This window comes from Apostichopus japonicus, chromosome 15, assembly GCF_037975245.1.
Source record: "Apostichopus japonicus isolate 1M-3 chromosome 15, ASM3797524v1, whole genome shotgun sequence".
In the NCBI taxonomy this organism is placed as follows: domain Eukaryota; kingdom Metazoa; phylum Echinodermata; class Holothuroidea; order Aspidochirotida; family Stichopodidae; genus Apostichopus; species Apostichopus japonicus.
This window is the reverse complement of record NC_092575.1, coordinates 25,626,399-25,644,958: the sequence shown is the minus strand read 5'-3', so window position 1 is coordinate 25,644,958 and position 18,560 is coordinate 25,626,399. Positions and strand designations below refer to the sequence as shown.

At 38.3% G+C, this 18,560-nt stretch overlaps 1 protein-coding gene across 2 annotated transcripts; it reads right to left on the bottom strand.

Moving 5' to 3' along the window:
- Nucleotides 1-8,620: 8,620 nt before the first annotated feature.
- On the bottom strand, nt 8,621-18,308 carry LOC139981042 (uncharacterized). Of its 2 annotated transcripts, none has more exons than XM_071993153.1 (2): nt 17,932-18,308; nt 8,621-10,829 (listed from the first exon to the last, which is right to left on the bottom strand). In XM_071993153.1, the coding sequence occupies exons 1-2, from the start codon at nt 18,167-18,169 to the stop codon at nt 9,064-9,066; spliced, it is 2,004 nt and encodes a 667-aa protein (XP_071849254.1). In that variant the 5' UTR covers nt 18,170-18,308; the 3' UTR covers nt 8,621-9,063. The 2 variants fall into 2 exon arrangements, with proteins under 2 accessions (XP_071849254.1, XP_071849255.1); XM_071993154.1 differs by having other exon boundaries at nt 8,621-10,825; nt 17,932-18,294.
- Between the last annotated feature and the right edge of the window lie 252 nt (nt 18,309-18,560).

The following is an 18,560-nucleotide window of genomic DNA, read 5'->3' as shown; positions in this document are numbered from 1 at the left end:
GGTAAAGTCTAGGGTCTTCTTGTTCAATCAATTTTCCTTTGAGGAATCATTTCGAGTTAAGAGAAAACAACATTAATTAACTTTTCAATTTCGAAGTTACACAGAAAAAAAAATCGTTCATTAAAAGAGTCTAATTTCTCTTAAAAGTGGAGGTAATTCGGGAGGGTATGTAACAGAATAACGTAGTCGATAAACTTGGTATATATGTTGTTTCTTCCATAAATTTGGAACATTTAAGAAAATAAGAGTTTCTATTTAACTGGCAAATTTCTACGTAACGATACAATGTCTCTTTTCTTAAGCCGTTCTGTGTTTGGTTCACAGGACATTCGATCGAATCGTACAGTTGTTATTACAATACATAAAACGTTACTAATGCATGTGGGCCTAGCCAGGTAGCCTACAAAGGAAAGTGCCGCGGTTTACCGTAAACATTGCCCATTTGAAGTTGGGTTTGGAAATTTGGTGGATTATTCGCATCGTATGTATTCCTTAAAAGAGTTTCGTATATATTCATAGCATTTAGAACAAATACCTTCATGCCGAACACAAATGAAGATAGGCCGTGGTTAGAGCAGATTAAGCCTAACGTTAGCCCTTAATTAGGCCTATAGTATCACAGGCTATGGTAATGCCGGCTTCACACTGTCCCGAAATTGACACCAGATGGACACACGGCTCTGATCGTAAAAACATCGGACCATTCGTAAGGGCATCTTAAGCCATGGCCTAGAAGTTTTTTTAGGTTCAGGCAGCAACTTCGTGAACGGTGGCAAAATCTTTGGTGTGCCAAAAAAAAAAGCCGGAAGACCTTGCAAAGGTTCATTTTTGTGTTGAATTCGTGTGTTCATTTTGTCCTTCGAAAGGCCATCGTGAGGGCATCTTTTCAAATCGTGTCATCTTCGTTTTTACTTCATGTGATCATCAGTGCCATCGGATATTTTCGCCTCACGAAGACAATACGAAAGAAACAAGAAGCTGCCCGATTGTCTTAGGAAGGCACATGACTATGTGAATCCCTCGCGATGCCGTCGTGTAGCCATCGTATTATACTACGATGACATCGAGATGGGACCATGGTGTCGGCGAAGACGGCCAAAGTTGAGTCCCTCAAGCGTTTCCTAGGTGTCATGGTAACGTGAACATATAACGGCCAGCCTCAGAGCATCTTCCTCAGTCTCTACAGAATAAAGGCGTGTGTAACTCCCAAAGCTACAATCACAATGAATCACAATTCAGTTCCTGCAGAATGGCATACTTTGGTGATGAGACAACCACGAAAAGAAGGCAGCAGCATTGCTCTTTTGATGCACCTCAGAGAACATGATGAGCAACTATTACAGGCCCAGTACCTCCTCAGCACCTCCTCAGCACTTCCGCAGCTTCGGCTGTTGATTGACTGTTGACCAAGTTCGGGCCATCTTCGTGCGAAATTCAAAATTCCATATTCGTATGGTCATCTGGTGTCAATTTCGGGACAGTGTGACGTCTGCATAAATCACTGATACTGCTAGTCCTGATACTACTAATATACATTATAATGTGATAAACGAATCCACGAAATATAAAGCTTTGTGTATGTATCAGTCTCGCTGCCACACAGCAAGACTTACAGAAAGTCACAACTCTACAAAAGCAGATACATAAGCAAAGGGAACACTACAGTAAAAGAAAGGGCCTGATAGATTCCATATACGAGTTTCAAAAGTTAAACAATGTGAAAACTTTTCCGTCTTAGTACAATATACATAACCACAATATTATATTGTCCATACGTGTTAGTGTGCATCCCTAATTTTAGCCCTGTGCGTAGTGTTGTGTCGTTGGTTCTGCTAAAGAGAACTAAGTCACACAGGGCGTTGTGTCGCAGTGTACAACTATTCTTTGTAACCCCTGCACCTATTGGGTGAATCAGGGCTGGAAATAAACAATTGAGTATGTGTTTCCCACCCAGCTCCTAAATTGGAGGAAGAAGAGAGTGACAGATGTAATACTGATGGACGTAATAACAACGGTTTATTGTCCGCGATCAGACATGAAACATAGGCAATTACAAACATAACATTAGAATTACAGCTTAAATTATACTTAGAGTTCCCGACATAGAGTACTATATGCATCATGAATATTATGTATATGCATTATGAATATTATACCAAACCTGCTTGTGTATAGTACCAATAGTCCCCAACTCCTAGTTTATGAGTGCTAGACCTAGTTCCTCATTACCTAAATAGAAACACTTGTAACAATTTACTGGTTCCCTATGCGTCTGAATTGTACAACGCATGTCCTTAAACTTTTAACAGAATGACACTAAAATTATATAAGTTCCCTAGTTATATTGAATAACTGTACACATACCTGTCTCGACCTATTGCGTTAGCCTACACGAAACAATACGGAAGAATTAACAATATAGTACACAACTTGTGGTAGCCATAGCAACCCGCACTGAAAGCTTACAAACATAACCGAGACCACGCTTACATGTTCGCACTGTAAGGCTATTGTATATATACATGGCTATGTTATATAACACACTGTAGAAAACATGTTGTTCTCATCTCAGCCTAGGCTTAGTAACACAAAGAACAATCTCCTGAAATTATTATAACCCGACTAGGCTATGTCACGTTGGGTACTCTAAATGATGCAGTAAAATACATAGATATGATTAGTAAGTTTGATATTTAGTTAAGTAAGTTAAAACAATACAAATAACAATACCAAAAACACAATGTATCATACATCATTGGAAAGTTACAAGTGTTAAGATTCAATGTAGCATTATTTGAACGGATCCGAGGATGTCGAAAATCCATCAGCTGTGCATTTTAAAGAACTAAGCAGTAACTCCTTTAACCTTACAATGTGTTCACACTTGCTCACATTTGCTCAAAATTTGTGGCATTTCTCTCAATTGTTGCCTATGCGAGTTCCATGAAACAAGTGTTAGCTAAGTTAACTAAACTGACATGAATATTGGATAATAGGTAAACTAATTATTGACATCATATAGGTAACTGCACTGTCAAGACTTCCACTTGCAAGTTATGAAACAATTATCTGGAGTTATTTATTTTCATTCTCTTGTCAGAAAAGATGGCTTAAATTTGGCACAATTTGATAAAGGCAGAATGAGAACACCAATCCAGAGATGCTCCACTTTAGTGGAATAAGTACAGGGCTGCAACTTCAAGGTCAGGATCTCATAAGAACTTTGAGCTGCTGGTTCATGCTGACCATGGGATGCAGCGAGAAATGGTTTACATGGATATAAGGAGTCCCACAAGCATATATTGCAAACATCCCCAGTTGTCTTGAATAATCCGTAAGTATTGACTGTGAGAAATATTATAATTATATCCCTATGACCTGAAATTAGTTATTTTGAAGTCCTCCCTGTGATATCCCCTAAGTCTGATCACCACACACTATACATGATATGAATTTACTGTGAGTTTCAACACGAACAAAGATGATAAAAATTGCTGTTTATTTTCAAGAAACGTAAACGATCTAAGGCAACGGCTAACAAAGTAATGTAAGAAAGACTTTCCGCTCCCCACCAAGTCACCATATCATGTTGCATGAGTGCTACAAATGGTTTACAAGTCTTACAAAGGTCTTAAAAGGAGGATAGGGTGTTGGGGTAAATAGTTGAACATAATATAAACAAAATTGTACCATATTTTGCTATTCTTTCTTCCCATATGTTGTCACTGCTTGAATAAGACTAGTTGATAGGACATTTTGTGAGCTCCACGTTTGACAACAAGGTACAATAGACTTCAACTGCATCTTGTTGGCAACATCCTAGGAAATTTTCAATGTTTCTATAAAAATAGGGAATTTCTGATGAACAGTCCAATATTGCAGGTCATTATTGGACATTTCAGCAGGAGGCATTAACCAATTCTGCTATCTTTACATAGGTCCTTCATAAAAGCCAGTTAAATTACTGTATTACTTTCTTGGGAAGGTGAATTTTATTGTCAAATATAACATCTGTCAAATATTTACTTTCCCCACCTGTCCACCCCCTCCATTTATCCCTGCGTAGTTTACAGAAACTGGGACAACACATTTTTATATTCTGTTGTATTCTGTTTTGGCCCAAATGTTATGCTGGATTTTCAAATATTATATCCTTTAACTCTTTTTATTGATACCCTTACTGATATATTCAGACCTCCTACAGTACAGTGGTGTTTAGAATGTCTGAAAAAAATTTGGAGAGTAAAGACTTCCAGGAACTTTTTGAAACGTTCTACCAATTATAGCATCTCTTATTCAATACAGGCTACTTGTAAGTTACATTTGCATGGTGACTTCACAGTCTGTAATTCTAGGCATAGCTACTGTACAGTACAGTATCTGGTCTGGATATAGGGCAGATGTAACATTATTATCCAGGAAAATCAAAGCCCATATATGATACATGTACAGTAGGCTAAGAAGTTAAGTTGACCTACTTGTGAAGTCTAATTTCTTGGGCAGTTGGTATTAATTTTTAGCTCTAACTACAGATCATTTTACCCTAGACACAATGCTAAAATAGTGTTAGACCTTGGCCTATGGCCCTAGCCGAACGTAGACCTAGCAAGTTTCAGGCTAAGCTAGTCTATAGCACAGTATTAGTATTGCAATATGGGAATGAACAAATTACGTGAAGCTGTATGCAACAATGTTGCCTGAACAGGCTCAAGTTATGGTTTTAACAATATCATCATCTTTAATGACTTATCTCATGGACCTTACGTGAAGTTGCTGGTGAGACGCTTCGTGTTAACGGTTTTCTTTAAGAAAAAGTCACCCAGGAAATAACCTAGGCACAAAAATCAAACTACCGAACAACTGATCCGTTCTCAACACCATTTTGGGTAGAAAGAAATTACGTAATTCAATACCAGTAGCATCTTTCTTTAACATATGTTATAGGGGAGCTCTAAGTCATGCATATATTATATGTATATGTATGTATACATGTGTGTTTGTATCCGTGTGCGAATTTATGTATGTTTGTTTGTATGTATATTTTCTGTCCCCCTCTACCTGTGACTACAGAATGAAGCCCCTGATTGTAGCCAAAAGAAACACAACTGGGCAACCCTTTTGTTATGTGTTTAATTGCGTAGCGACCTCTATTTTAAGAGTTGTATGCAAAGTAGCTATCCAGCTTACACCGGGTTGAAATAGTTCTAGCTAGATCTTGTTAACTGTAATAGTTATAGTATCACTGTATTATTTAACCCGCGTGGTGTGTCAATCGTTGGAAGCCCATCGCCCCAGGTAGACCTGTGGCCAACGGTTCCGGTGAAGTCTTCATCGTCAGCCCTTTTTGAGCTAATCATGTAAAAGGAGTCAGAAATAGAAGCCTTGCTGATCTAATTAACAGTTCTAACATATACTTACCAGTCGCTATTATGGTGATGGAATAATTCCAGTTGAGGAATATTGAGTTGAAGTAATTCTGTCGAGTATCGTATCGGGGCCCATGGTCTTGGCCTAGTGAACGTCTACCTTATATGATTTGATAGCCGTGCAGTGCTGGTGGGAGGATGACCCACGTTGCTGTCTGAGTGACATCGTGCCAGCCTGGGGATTACGCGGTCAGCTTAGCGACGACAGCGAATTGACGATTTTGCCTTCGTGAGACAAATTAGGTAGCCTTTATGGACGGATTAGGTAGCCTTTCACAGACAGATAAGCGATCGATCCGAAGGTCGAAAACCTTCTGCAAGGGATCCTAGCATTCACAAAACCTAGCCTATTCTACTGATCAGTAAGTTAAGTATAACTGTTTAATGTAATTTGTGAAAGCGTTGGGCTTAACGTTAACACTTTTTTATTTGTAGCCCTAGCTTAGGCTGCAGAGTAGACATGTTACTGTATTATGCTACCGCCTTACTATTCTTTATCACATGTGTATCATTCAGTTATGAACCACGTTCATGTAAGTAATATTATACACCGGTTGTTTACATTTTAAACGGTGCTTTTATGTGTATTATTGATGCCTACTAGTACTACTTATTCAAGTCAAGGTTGAGAATTCAGCTGGAATTACGTTTTAGTGTTAGAAGTATATACTGTTAGGGGTTTGATTTTGGGTATGGATTGCGTGCTGGTCTGAACCTGACTTCTGACCGTAACACCTTGGTTAACCCATATTAATTTACCCACTCGTAGCCCACATGCAACCCCAATCTGGGCATAAGTGAGAATGCTAAAGATAGGTCATGTATCTTTGCCCACACATATTCAATGACAGTATCACACAGACCCAAATAGGTACAGCATGGTTAAACCACGCCCTATAGTTACCCCACCATTTCCTCGTAACACCAACATGTAACAACAACATGTGGAAAACAAGATTGTGATGGTTGGTTAGACCAGATCCTGACTTTAGCAACCCCAACAAACAGTTTATCGGAATAGAAGTTTTTAAAGCTTTCTGTCCTTTTCGATATTTATGCAAGACTTCTCATCAATAAATATGAATACTTTTAGCTAATGAGGTCAGAGCCGCTCGTTAGGCCTACGTGATCAGATCTATTGATTCATGTATCAGGGACATCAGATCTGCCCTATATACTTTATAATAATGTTGTCATTGCCACTTGTTTGTCATGTCTTATTCAGTTATGAAATTTACTTGAACTTCGTTCCCTTGTACTTTCCATCGCAAAATTTCTGACGATGCGATCATAGAAAAACATTTGTGAGAGATTATCCTCTCGTCCACCACCTTATCTTAGTTACATGTAATTGGTGTGTGTATTGTAGTGATCAACTAACCTGGCTCTCCGTATGTGGAACTATGACCATCCGTTTGGAGAAGAAGAAAAAACCTTTCCAAAGAGAGACTTTTCAAAGAGATGATCAGTTGTGAACACTCTTTATAGTATTGTTGCGTTATGACAGTTGTCCACTACACAACCATATGATGAGTTCATTGTTCACTTGGCTGCAAAAAGTGTACAGTAGGTTATATTATCATGTTCTACTTCTTCTTGTTCCTTTTTTATATGTTTTTTTACCTTTCTGTTCAATGATACCTGTCACAAAATTTAAGATTGAATGTCTTCGGGAATATCTCGACCAGTCTTTCCAATGAAATAAAGTTTTTCAGTTGTCATCTTCACAATGGGTTTAACACTGATAATGTTTATATCGTTTCAAGCAGTTAACTACAATCATACCAACCAACCAAACGAGCTAACAGAAGAACATCATTCTGTTTCGGAAATGGTTGATTTTGTTGCTGGCATTTCTAAGATTATCAATGGATGTTCATACTATCACTTGAGGCAATTTTAGATCAATTTGTACCTGCAAAGAGAAGCGTAGTAAATGCGTTTACCGGTGAGTAAAAATACTTCTTTACAATTAAGCAACTTAGCTTAACATCTACATGGGTAGACATGGAATAATGAGGTGCCATGATGGTCGATTAGATGGAATACGAGAGACTTTATTGTGATGGCGCTCTTCAACATTACCGCTCGTTTTAAGGGTTACTTTTTCAGACACGACGCAGTTTATGTTGACTCTTCCTAATCCAACTCTAAGAAATGACGGATCCGAGTCCAAAGCAGGTCAAATTAAGTCAGAGATATGAACAAGTCCAGGTCACCAAGACGTCAAATGCGAACTATTAACTTCAAGTCCTTTTTTTCCATTGCACTGATCTCTCTAGGCTACCTGTCCCAGAAACTATTATTCAAGTGTGTCATACAAAGTATGCATTACCTGTTGAACTGGATTATTGGACAGTACCGGCAAGCCATGCGTAAGGAAGTTTATAACCCACGATATCAGGAGCGATAAATTATTGGGACATGGTTTGCCCTAACGTGCTCTATGACACTATATCCCCATCATGCAGATGGATGACATTGGATGGATGAAATCAATACAATCTCAGCCGCCTGTACATTAGTAACAGGTAAAGATCTATAGACGATCAATATGTTTGCATTTTGTGGTTTATAACATGGCTTCATTATTTGTATGCGTATGTTTAACAACTAGTGCTTACCTAGTGTTAGAGACTTAAAGTTCAACTTTCGAAAGATTATCGTATTACTCGATAATATATAGACGAAAAAGTAAAGTGAAGACGAAGACAACGACCTTCTTCTCAATGCAACAATTCGAGATTCTCATTATTCCTAAAAATGCCATACGAAATAAAATTATGACATTTGTAAGCAAAGATTGTATCCTATCTAGTCACCTTGCGTCAACTTTTCTAAATGTCGATACCACTATATTAAGGATTGGTATACAATTCGACAAATCTCAAGTGGGTCTTCATTACATGGCGACATTAGTATGTCTAGTAATTGAGGTTTCAGCAGGGGAAGGTAACCGTAAGTTTGTTCGGGGTCATGATTAAAGCCAACAGATACTTATACCACAATCAGTGTCATGTATTGCATCAGTGACCCTCGTTAAAGGAGAAAACAAAGCCACAAACGAACTACCCCCATCCATCACACACAGTGACGTATATATGTACCCATTATGTACACCACAACCAAAATATAATAATAATAAAAAACGACAACAACATGAAGATAAATGACAGTTGGGTTTTGAAACACTCTCAGCTTAGCTCATGTATAGCAACAATTTAATTAGCCGATTAACTCAAATATAATTTTTGTTATTAAGATACAGGTCTAATATTGAGTCCTTTAAAGCCTGTCAAGAATTCGAAGCAATGGCATGTACCACATATACAACTAGAAATCAATGACTCACTTTGAAGTATGACAAACTAGTTGCATGTTATTTCCTATGCAATTGTAAGAACAAGTGACTGATACTTTGTTAATATGCTGCGGGTATTTGTCACCGACTTACCAAGTAACATCTTGATAAAACAAATTATATCATATATATATATATATAATTCTAGGATACTTCGTGTGTTCCGGATAAAGTAGGTTCATCAATTTGTCCTTATTTCAAATTGTTTCCGTAAGATCCTTTTAATGAACCACTGGTTTAAAATTCTCGTCGATTTTGGTACTTGCGTATGGCTATTTAATTGATTGAGTTGTAAATCTGGTTAAGTTTGGTTTTTAACACGGTACAATTACGTTCATTTACAAGAGTTTTCCTTAATGTGATACCAGTCTGCATGCATTCACTTGGACAACGAATCAACTTCCTAGAATTTACGCCCCTCATATTTCTTGGTGTTAACCTTTTCAACGTGTCACATTTTAGCTGCGGGACAGGGTTAAGGTGTAAAGGAAATACGTAATTAGGACAATCATTGCATACTGTAAAATGTCTTGATAATTCAATGTTATTAGGCTTACAGTCATCCAGTGAAGCTAGCCAGGCTTCCTTTCCATTTGGTGCTAGTGCCCTGCCCAGTAGTATTTGGGCAACCATTTCGGTGGCATCCCCGCATACTCTGATTTCTCCGTCTTGTTCTTCACATGGTCTATGCCAATGCGCTTTCTGCATAATCAGTGGTGGAATCTCAGTGGCGTGTCTCCATGGTGTGGCTAATGCAAATCCATCCAAAGCTCTTATGTGATCATCGTATGTTACAAACTGTTTGGCCATTTCTAGGTCGGACTGCCTTCCCGTAAATGTATAAAGTAATCCTTCATGAACCTTGAATCCGTTCATGGCGTAAAGGCTACCTCCCCAAGATGTTGGAATGGTTTTCGCCAAAAGTTGGAGTTGTCTTGGGTTTTTAATGATCAAAAGTACCACATTTGGATTAATCTTATCAGTGAATAAAGTCTTCTGAAAAAAAGTAATGGCATCACTGAAATAATCATTTGATCTAATTATATTTCTTTTATGACAAGTTACATTTACATGGTGATTGTCCGTAACTGTAACCGCAGAAAGGCCTTCAATACGCAAATCCCGATAAATGAATCTTAAATTTCCTAATCTTACTTCCATGATTCCCCAACATTTCCACAACACAGACGTAGAAATATTAGCTTTCTCATCGCTTTTGAGTAATGAATCAACTAATGATAAAAATACACCTCGCTCGGTAGATCTTCCAAGAACAACTATAGTTTTTAATGAAGGAGATGCTGCCGCCAGTGCCAAGTCGCCTTTGGTAAATATATCTATACTGCATCGATAAGGTTGCAGAACCCAACCACTCCTTAAAGTTCCACGGTTCTCCCCCGCAATGTCCCTTGTCACCCATTCTCCTTCTAACCACGAGAGATCAGTTTGTGGGAGGGTTTGACATGATGGAAGCTGGTCAGCTTTCTGTTGCCTTTCCGTTTGATTTATTGGTGGTCCTTCTACTATAAGATGAAATGGGCTCCCACTAAGCTGCTTTTGATATCCTTTTGATATTTCCTCAACGTACAAGTAGTAATTTCCGGGAATTGTCGGGACGTAGGTGAAGTCTAATGTCAGCGCTTCCGATCTGACACGAGAAGGGGACGCATGGAAGATATGTCTTTCTCCAACAGCTAAGACACTGAAGAAAATTACATTGTGTAATTTTGACCTTAATGGGCGGGGTACCCTTATCGTAAGCTTAGCAGATTTCCCAACCGTCGCCCGTCTCAACCCGTTTCCAAATACTTTGCAAATGCTTAATTTAAGAGTCTCTGGAGTTGTGTGAGGGATTCTACGTATTGGACCATAATATGGAGAAGAGGAACACATTGAGTAGTTGCTCGTGGCGGACATATTGTTCGACTTGAAAGAATTGCGTCCTATTGCTTCGGTATCCGACGAAGTACCAAATTCTGCTTTTCTATCTTCGGCAAGGGATTTTAATTCCTTGGTCAACTTGGCTCGGTTTGGATACCTATCTGAAAGAATTGAAATATATTTTTTATTTTAATATATATATATATATATTTATAAATATATATATACATATTAAATGACTAAATGTGTTGCTGAGGAGTTTGTGCACGGCTCGTTCACTGAATACTATGGTAATGAAAAAATTACAACATACTTCAACGTTAGTATAACTGCGTGTAGTTAGGCAGCTGTGCGCAGAAGGCTATGGTAACGGCAACTGAACGATGATCGTAATACCTGCAACATCTACACTTAATAAAAATAATGATACTAATAATGGACATTTATAATGCGCCGGTATCCGTCAAAAAAAGACGCTCATGGCGCAGTGACACAAACAGTGCGACAGGAAAAAAAAAACAGTAAACACAGTTCAAGAGAAAAAAGCAAGCAAAAATGGGCAATATTGAACAATTTTCATTAGATGAGTCTTGAGAGAGCGTTTAAAAGAAGCAAGAGATGGACTGTAATTTACATGTTCTGGAAGGCTGTTCCACAGAGAAGGGGCTGCAGCAGCAAGAGCTGTTTTGCCGGATGAGAGATTTGAGCGATTTTCTAACAGAAGTAATTTATTGTGTGATCTCATGAAACTGTGTTTGTGTGATATGTTTAATCATTCCCTAGTTCCAGCTAATCGAACAAATAATATGAAAATACTTAATCGGAAATATTTGTAACTATTGTTTCATGTCTACTGCACGAGAACCTGAAATCGGAACGTGTCCGGAATGAATATTAGGTGGAGCTAGCCAACTATGTTACAAAACAACAAACACGTCTTTCTATGATGCACTTACGGTGGACAAAGAAACTGCCACCATTACACAAATATAAAGAAATACATAGGCTTTTGAAGACAAAGTGCGAACGATGCATTTATGTATTGTAACCAGTATTAAAACCGAGCACACAGGGTTATCAGGATAGTGAGTTCTCCAACCGCATAGCTAGGAAGGGCGATTGTGGGTCCTACCCCCCCCCCCTTCAAGAAAAAGGCGAGAAAAAATAGAGAGAAAGAGAGAGGGGGGAAGAGAGAGAGAGAAAAAGGGGACCATGAGCGTAGAGTGATTTCACATAATGTTTCAGAAGCGTGGAAATTGAAATATCTCATTCCAATTAATAACTAAAAATAGATTTCATAGATAAAGCGGCATTTTTACCTTTGTCACTCACACTTTTGAAAAGCTATCTACGCCGGTGTAGCAGTACAAACTGTCGCATATACCCATATCCAGTACATACTGTCCTAGTCCCGCTAGAAAAATTTATACTAGATTTACCAGTACAATTAGTCTCCCCGGACCTATTTTACTAGGCGTGTTGGTACAGACTGTCTCCCGGACAGTATATGATATGGTTAAACGAAGGGGACATTATTTGACTGTCGTTTATTTTGTTATCAATTGTGTCCCCCTGAACACAATGTCCGCTAGCAGATACGTTAAAGTAGTAAAAAAGTAATCAGTAATGGACTCTGGCAGTATCCGTATTATTAGCAAATTTGTCGCGTGCTTTGTATTTAGCAGTAAGTCGATCGCTCGTGCCGTGCGACAACTAAAAATGGAAAATTTAGCAGTAAACGTGAGACAAATTGCCGATATTCTAAGAGATGAGAGATATCCATTTGGTTTCACAAAGTAAAAACCGAATAGGATCTTACGGAGACAAAGTCAGTCTTTCAGACTGGCTGAAAATGGAATTGGCGTAAATCCATCAACACCCTGTTTCGATCAGATATCCCACTATTTTTTATCTAGATCTGTGTACAGAATGAAGCAGTGGAAATAGAACAACAGTCATGGCAAAGCCTGCAACTTGTAAATATTTTTTAAATTAGAACCAAAATGCTGTCTACTTTTTAACAGGTTGGTGTTGATCGTATTGGTCCTCTGCCAGTGACAGCTGCCAATCGACTATACATAATATCACTTTGTGACTTCTATTCCACTGTGTGACTTCTATTCAAAGTGGCCTGAGGCTAAGGCAAAGCCTGAAACGACTGCATGTTTAACTTCTAATTTCATTAATGATGTGATGATGAGGTAAATATTTCTAAAACATTTAATAATTTTCTGTAGTTGAAAGACATCATATCCCTTATTTTTACCATGCAAATAACTGATAGTGCATGACAGAAAGGTCAACACTGCTGTGTTTGAGTAAAATTATTCCCACGTAAGTATAAAGCACACAGAAAGGCCAAGGTCATGAAAGTAGGTGATAACTGAGAAGTGTACTGTAAATCTTTGCACGCGTAGTCCCAATTCAAAAGTTTATAAGTAGTCTCTGTTCCGATTGCCTTCATTTGTTCTACATCCCCAAAAAGAGATTTTTGCCTTGAACTGTTTCACTGAAGCAGACACTGCTTATTTGTTCAAACAAATGATTAGTAAATAATTAAGACCCCACATTCCACAGCTAGACATCACTTATTGTGTGTTGTTTTTCAAAAAAAAAGTGTTGGACAGTTTGATCAGGAGTTGTTATGGTAAAACATATAACCGTGACCATAGTCTGCTTCCTGTTGTATGTTTGTATACGTGTTATGGAGTCCTGTATAAGTCTTAGCGACAAACCCTTTGGATACATGAGAATCAGCCTTTTTATTTGTAATTTACCATCAAGATTACATTTTAGCGGTATCAAGTTGCACATTAAAGCATTATATGGGTAATCCTATTGTTAACAGATTATCTGGGTGTGGAAAGCACGGGGGAATTCTATAGGGAAAATCCTGCATGGTTTATTGAGGTCTTTTACCAAACTCCAAAAAGGATGTTCTTAATGTGGATTATGAGAGTTTCAAGTACATATTGTTTGAAGAAGAGTAACAGTAGTATATCATTCTTATTAAGTAACACCATCGATTATCTTAAGTTGCTTCAGAGCTACAAAGGGAGAGCCACCATTCCAGTTAAATTTCCTCATGAATTATCCCATGTATAATCATTTTTTTGCTCGTTGCCCAGTCTGATACAGATACAGAATATTATATTTGTGACTATCATCCAATTTCATGTTTTGATTTTTACTTCATTAACTTTCTTTGAACAAACTTATCTCTACAAGAATGACGTATTTAAAGTGTAAGAAAAATATGAGACAAAAACATCTAGCATATTGCAACCTGCTCTGTCCTATTTGATTTATTCTTTCCTCTTTGTTTAGTGTTCGTTTTTGTTTCTTTGATGTTTGCACCTCTTTTGAAGAGGATATCGTGTTTCCAAACAAACTGAACGTATTGGCTGTAAATTGAATCATGAATCAGACGAGGTGTTTGGAGGGTAGGGAGGTATTCGCTGACATTGTTGATAGAATACTAGTTTGCTGCCCTTTTCGAAAAGCATTGCTATTGTTAGGAAAAGGCAACGTGCCATATTGGGGGGGGGGGGGTGTAGAGCCTGAAGCCTTATTCATATATCTGTTCTAATTTGAACCATTCTTTGTCCATTAAGAAAAATGTCATTATTATAAACAACGAACCTTTATCACTGGAATTGCCTGGGTTCAAATGCCATTTGTCTATACAAATGAATATTTGCTTCACGCATGGCCATCACAACGGGGTTTAGGGGGCAGGTGGTAGATGGGGGTTGGCATGTCCCTCCACCTTTGTGAGAGAGAAAACCTTTACTCGGCGGTTGAGTGAGAAAAATAGGCAAGTGTAAAAAAAGTGGTAATGGAAGTCAAGAAACAGGTGGTAGGCCCGTAAGGAGAGGGTTGGGGCAGTGATGACATTTTCAAGGTCAGGGAAGTATCTTCCAGCTACCTCAGGGTTGTTGTTAGCAAACAAAAATATTTTAGAGCTCATCACAGATAGGTCACGGACTTAACAATATCCCTCCTCAGGACACAAATCGATAACTTACCATCCCAACTCCCTCCCCCCCCCCCACTCCTTGCACTCAAATTATGTGTATGGACCTAAGTGTTGTATATAACATTGTCGATTTCGTGTAGGATGTAACTTGCAAAACACCCTCGGTTCCCGTCCTATAATGAGCTTTATGCGCGGATGAAATGTCATATTGGCTAGACAACTCTCGTAGACCTATAAAGTACATTTAGGCTACCATAGTTGCAAAATCTTACCCATTGTGTGTTGAGGAAATACGGCTACAATGAAGTTTGAACTCCATTAAGTTCGTAATCTTTTACCTCTGCAATGATCATTTTTTTGTTGTTGCAGCTGTTGCCTGCTCTATCCCGTGCTCGCTCTCCGTTGGGGAGGAAGTTAGGTTTATGCGATCACTCCCTCTGTTAAGATGACTTTGAACGCAAATCCGAATACAACATGCAACATATACGATGAATAACATAGCAGCAATCACAACAAAACCATGATTAACATCTAATGCAGATGGAAAACTCGTTAATTTTTCTTCTTTTTTTCCTTTTGTTTTTGTTTTGTAGTAACGCACAACTTATCATTATTTCCTGTAACATCTAACTATGTGTGCATCTGCTTTAATTATTGATATAATGAACTTAGTTGCCTTTTGAATGTCGAATAGCCAAAGCTTTATGCGGGACAAATATACTATGAAGTATTTGCGGACATTTTGTACCAGGACATTTCGTCCGGCAGGACTATATTTGCTGTGAGGTGGGGACACAATTTTCAGCAGATAATGACCGACCGGACTAAATGGAAAAAAAACTTTGTACAGGGGACACTCCGTACTGTCACACCGGCACACATAAAGTCACACCGGCACACGTAGAGTCACTCTATTGAAATGGAATGCAAACTACCAACTTTTAGGTTACGTATACAGGGGCAGAGATCCTACAAAAATGTTTTTGGGCCTTCATTTACTTGATTAGGCCGGTAAATTTTCCAAATTTGTCCGGTCGTGTTACAGAAAAATTGGCAACCCTGTCGTAGCCTGTAAGCTTCAAATCAGTATCACACCGTGACACAATCGTATTGTTTGTTTTGTATTACTGCCACAGTGCCACTGCTTTGACTAGGCAACCTTGGAATTAGTTGCTATTCTGAGTGCGTTATTACCTTTTTTGAATAATTTCTACCCAACGAATCAATATAGGCTGATCTTATCAGGGAGTTGTTATGATTTTATGCAGTATTTGAACATTGTAATGTAATTTTACATGGCTAAAATCGTTGCCGATTCGATAAAATTTGAAAGCCCTGAAGCCGCTAAAGTCCACCATTTCGTACAGCTTCGAAGGGGGTTCGCCCCTCGACCCCACCAGGGCCCCCTAGACCCGAATCAGAAAGCGCAAAGGGTTCTCGTTGACAAGTCAATATACTTAATCCACCCAATCCCCTTAAGATGAAATCCTGGCTACGCGCTTGACTTTCGCTGCAATATATATCTAGTTCATACATTTAGTTGGACTATCACTTCAATTTAGCGGATGAAACTCGGGGATAAACTGGTTAAGTTGGGTAAAGAAAAATCCATAACAATACCGTTGCCATATGGTTTCAAGTGTTTGGGAATGGGGCATATCGATATATTACCTAAACCGATCGAACTGGTCGCCCGCGAAACTTGCCCATTCCCCTCGAATTCTTTGCAGCCCCCAGAAGTAAAAAGTGTGGTTACGCACTTACGCCACTGCAGGGCTGTTGGTGGCAAATTCAATGAAGATGAGAATAGAAAACAGACAGACTATGATCATATGGTGGTGACATCAGTGTGAATGGATAGTCCCTTACAGTCCACATATATATATATATATCTATATATATATATATATATATATATATATATGTATGTATGTATATATATATATATATGTGTATATATATATATGTATATATATATATATATATATTTATATATATATATATGTAGTTGTAGGAACGGCAGTTATTACAATAAATATTTCACATTAACTGGATTGGTTGCAACCTATGATAATTGACCAACAAAAGCCTCTAGCTCTCCGAGTTCCACGCAAAAAGATGAAAGAAACATCCAGGAAGGTTTCCTTAAGTATGTATGTTATGCAGTTGTGTATGGGTATATGTATAGGAACTCCGAGTATCGTGTTTTGCTACAGATAGTTTGATGAGAGTATATGCAGAGATTAAATTCATCGCCGACAATACAAAGTTCTGACTCTATTCGTTTTGTTGAATTCATATTTAGACGTCCTTAAGAGGACATTTTTGCATCTCTTCTATAAGGATTTCACTTTTTGTAATACCTCATCGATGAGATTTGGAACTTGTCCACGAACCGAATGCTATAATGAGTTCGGACAAGTGCTCATCATGTGATTACTGGTAAAGAAGTGGCTGGAGCGCTTCCCTTGGATTTCCGCTATGGTACTGTTAACCTATCAAAAGACTAGGACAACTATACAGCCAGTGCAATATCGCACCCAAAATTAGGGCAAAGTTTATAGGAACAACTTACCGCACATGGTTCATTACAAGGATTTTCAGTAGACCCGCCCTTTGAAATTTGAGCAAAATGTGTACGTTTTATAAGCGTATACCTGAACGTGTAACTGTTAAAACATGTAGTTTTGCTTTCTTTCTCTGTTGAGGACGGGGAACTGGGGTTGAGAGTGAATCAAGTTGCTCGTTTTTCGTGCTTATAGGCTAGATCTTGGCTGACTTTTCTTAAAATGTTTTTTTTTTTTGGCTCTGTAGAGGTACTCGCACAACGAGAACCGAAGTACAAGGAGATAATTTGGTGTGTCTGTGCAATACAAACAATGCACGGATGGTTGCTCGCATTAAAAAAAAAAATTACTTCAATTTTGACCACAGCGGGTGGAAAGCAAATCTCCGAAGCCTACAATACACCAATGCACCCCCCCCCCCTCTCGTTAGGTAAATTCTACACTAACAACTATGCCCCGTAGAGAGATAAGAAAACCAATCCGTACTTCGAAACCCTGTCAATCTTCTAATATACCAGACTTTTCAATATATCAAACATAAATGTTCAAATCGCCGTATGCCTACTAGATTCGGACAACTTGGCTAGAATATTTAAAGGAACTATGGAATTTTTAATGAACAACATAGGCTATATGCCATACTCTTTTATACTAGACCCATTACCTAACTTCTTCTCCGTGTTTGTGATATCACTAATGATGAAGGAAATCTCTTACCGTAATCGTAATCTTTTTCAGTAGATCCATATTCTTCGAGTTCTTCCAGATATCGTTGTCTCCAGATGTTTGACTCGATAAACCCGTCGCCGGCTTCTTGAATATGGTATTGACGATTTGCAACGTTTGCCAAGGACATGCAGAAAATAAATGTAAAAATCGCTGCAAAACTGAGTATATATTTAAGTATTTGTTTAAATGGCTGCTTTTTAATCAATTTTGCGTTGGTAAAGGCCATCACGCATGTACTAAAAGACGTTTGTCAGTTGTAAATTTCTTCTCTAGATCCGTGAGTCCAGGCTGATGCACTTCATTAGTTTCGATGACGCTTTATTGTATGTATATCACGTTTCATTGTTGTACTGTTTATTGTCGAGTTAGTTACCTGTAGTGTGGTTTAAGTGTCTATAGTGTAGTGGTGTTTTACGTTTTAAGGTAGGTGTGTCTACTAAGAAATCTGATCAAAAGCAAGGCTACAGAACAAAGGCATTGTCTAATCACACCTCACACCGCTGGTGTGAATGAAACTGAGTTATGTACGTTTCGGAGGCTGGGGTCAATTGAAAGCTATATTATTGTCAATTAAGATTATTTAGCTTGTTTTACAAAAGTTTGCAACGGTGCCTGGT

Bases quoted from the DNA above. Each gene is read 5' to 3' on its own strand.
- LOC139981042 (XM_071993153.1), bottom strand. From the start codon at position 18,169: ATGGCCTTTACCAACGCAAAATTGATTAAAAAGCAGCCATTTAAACAA. The intron at 10,830-17,931 runs GTAAGAGATTTC...CAATTCTTTCAG, and splicing joins TGAAAAAGATTACGATTACG to ATAGGTATCCAAACCGAGCC.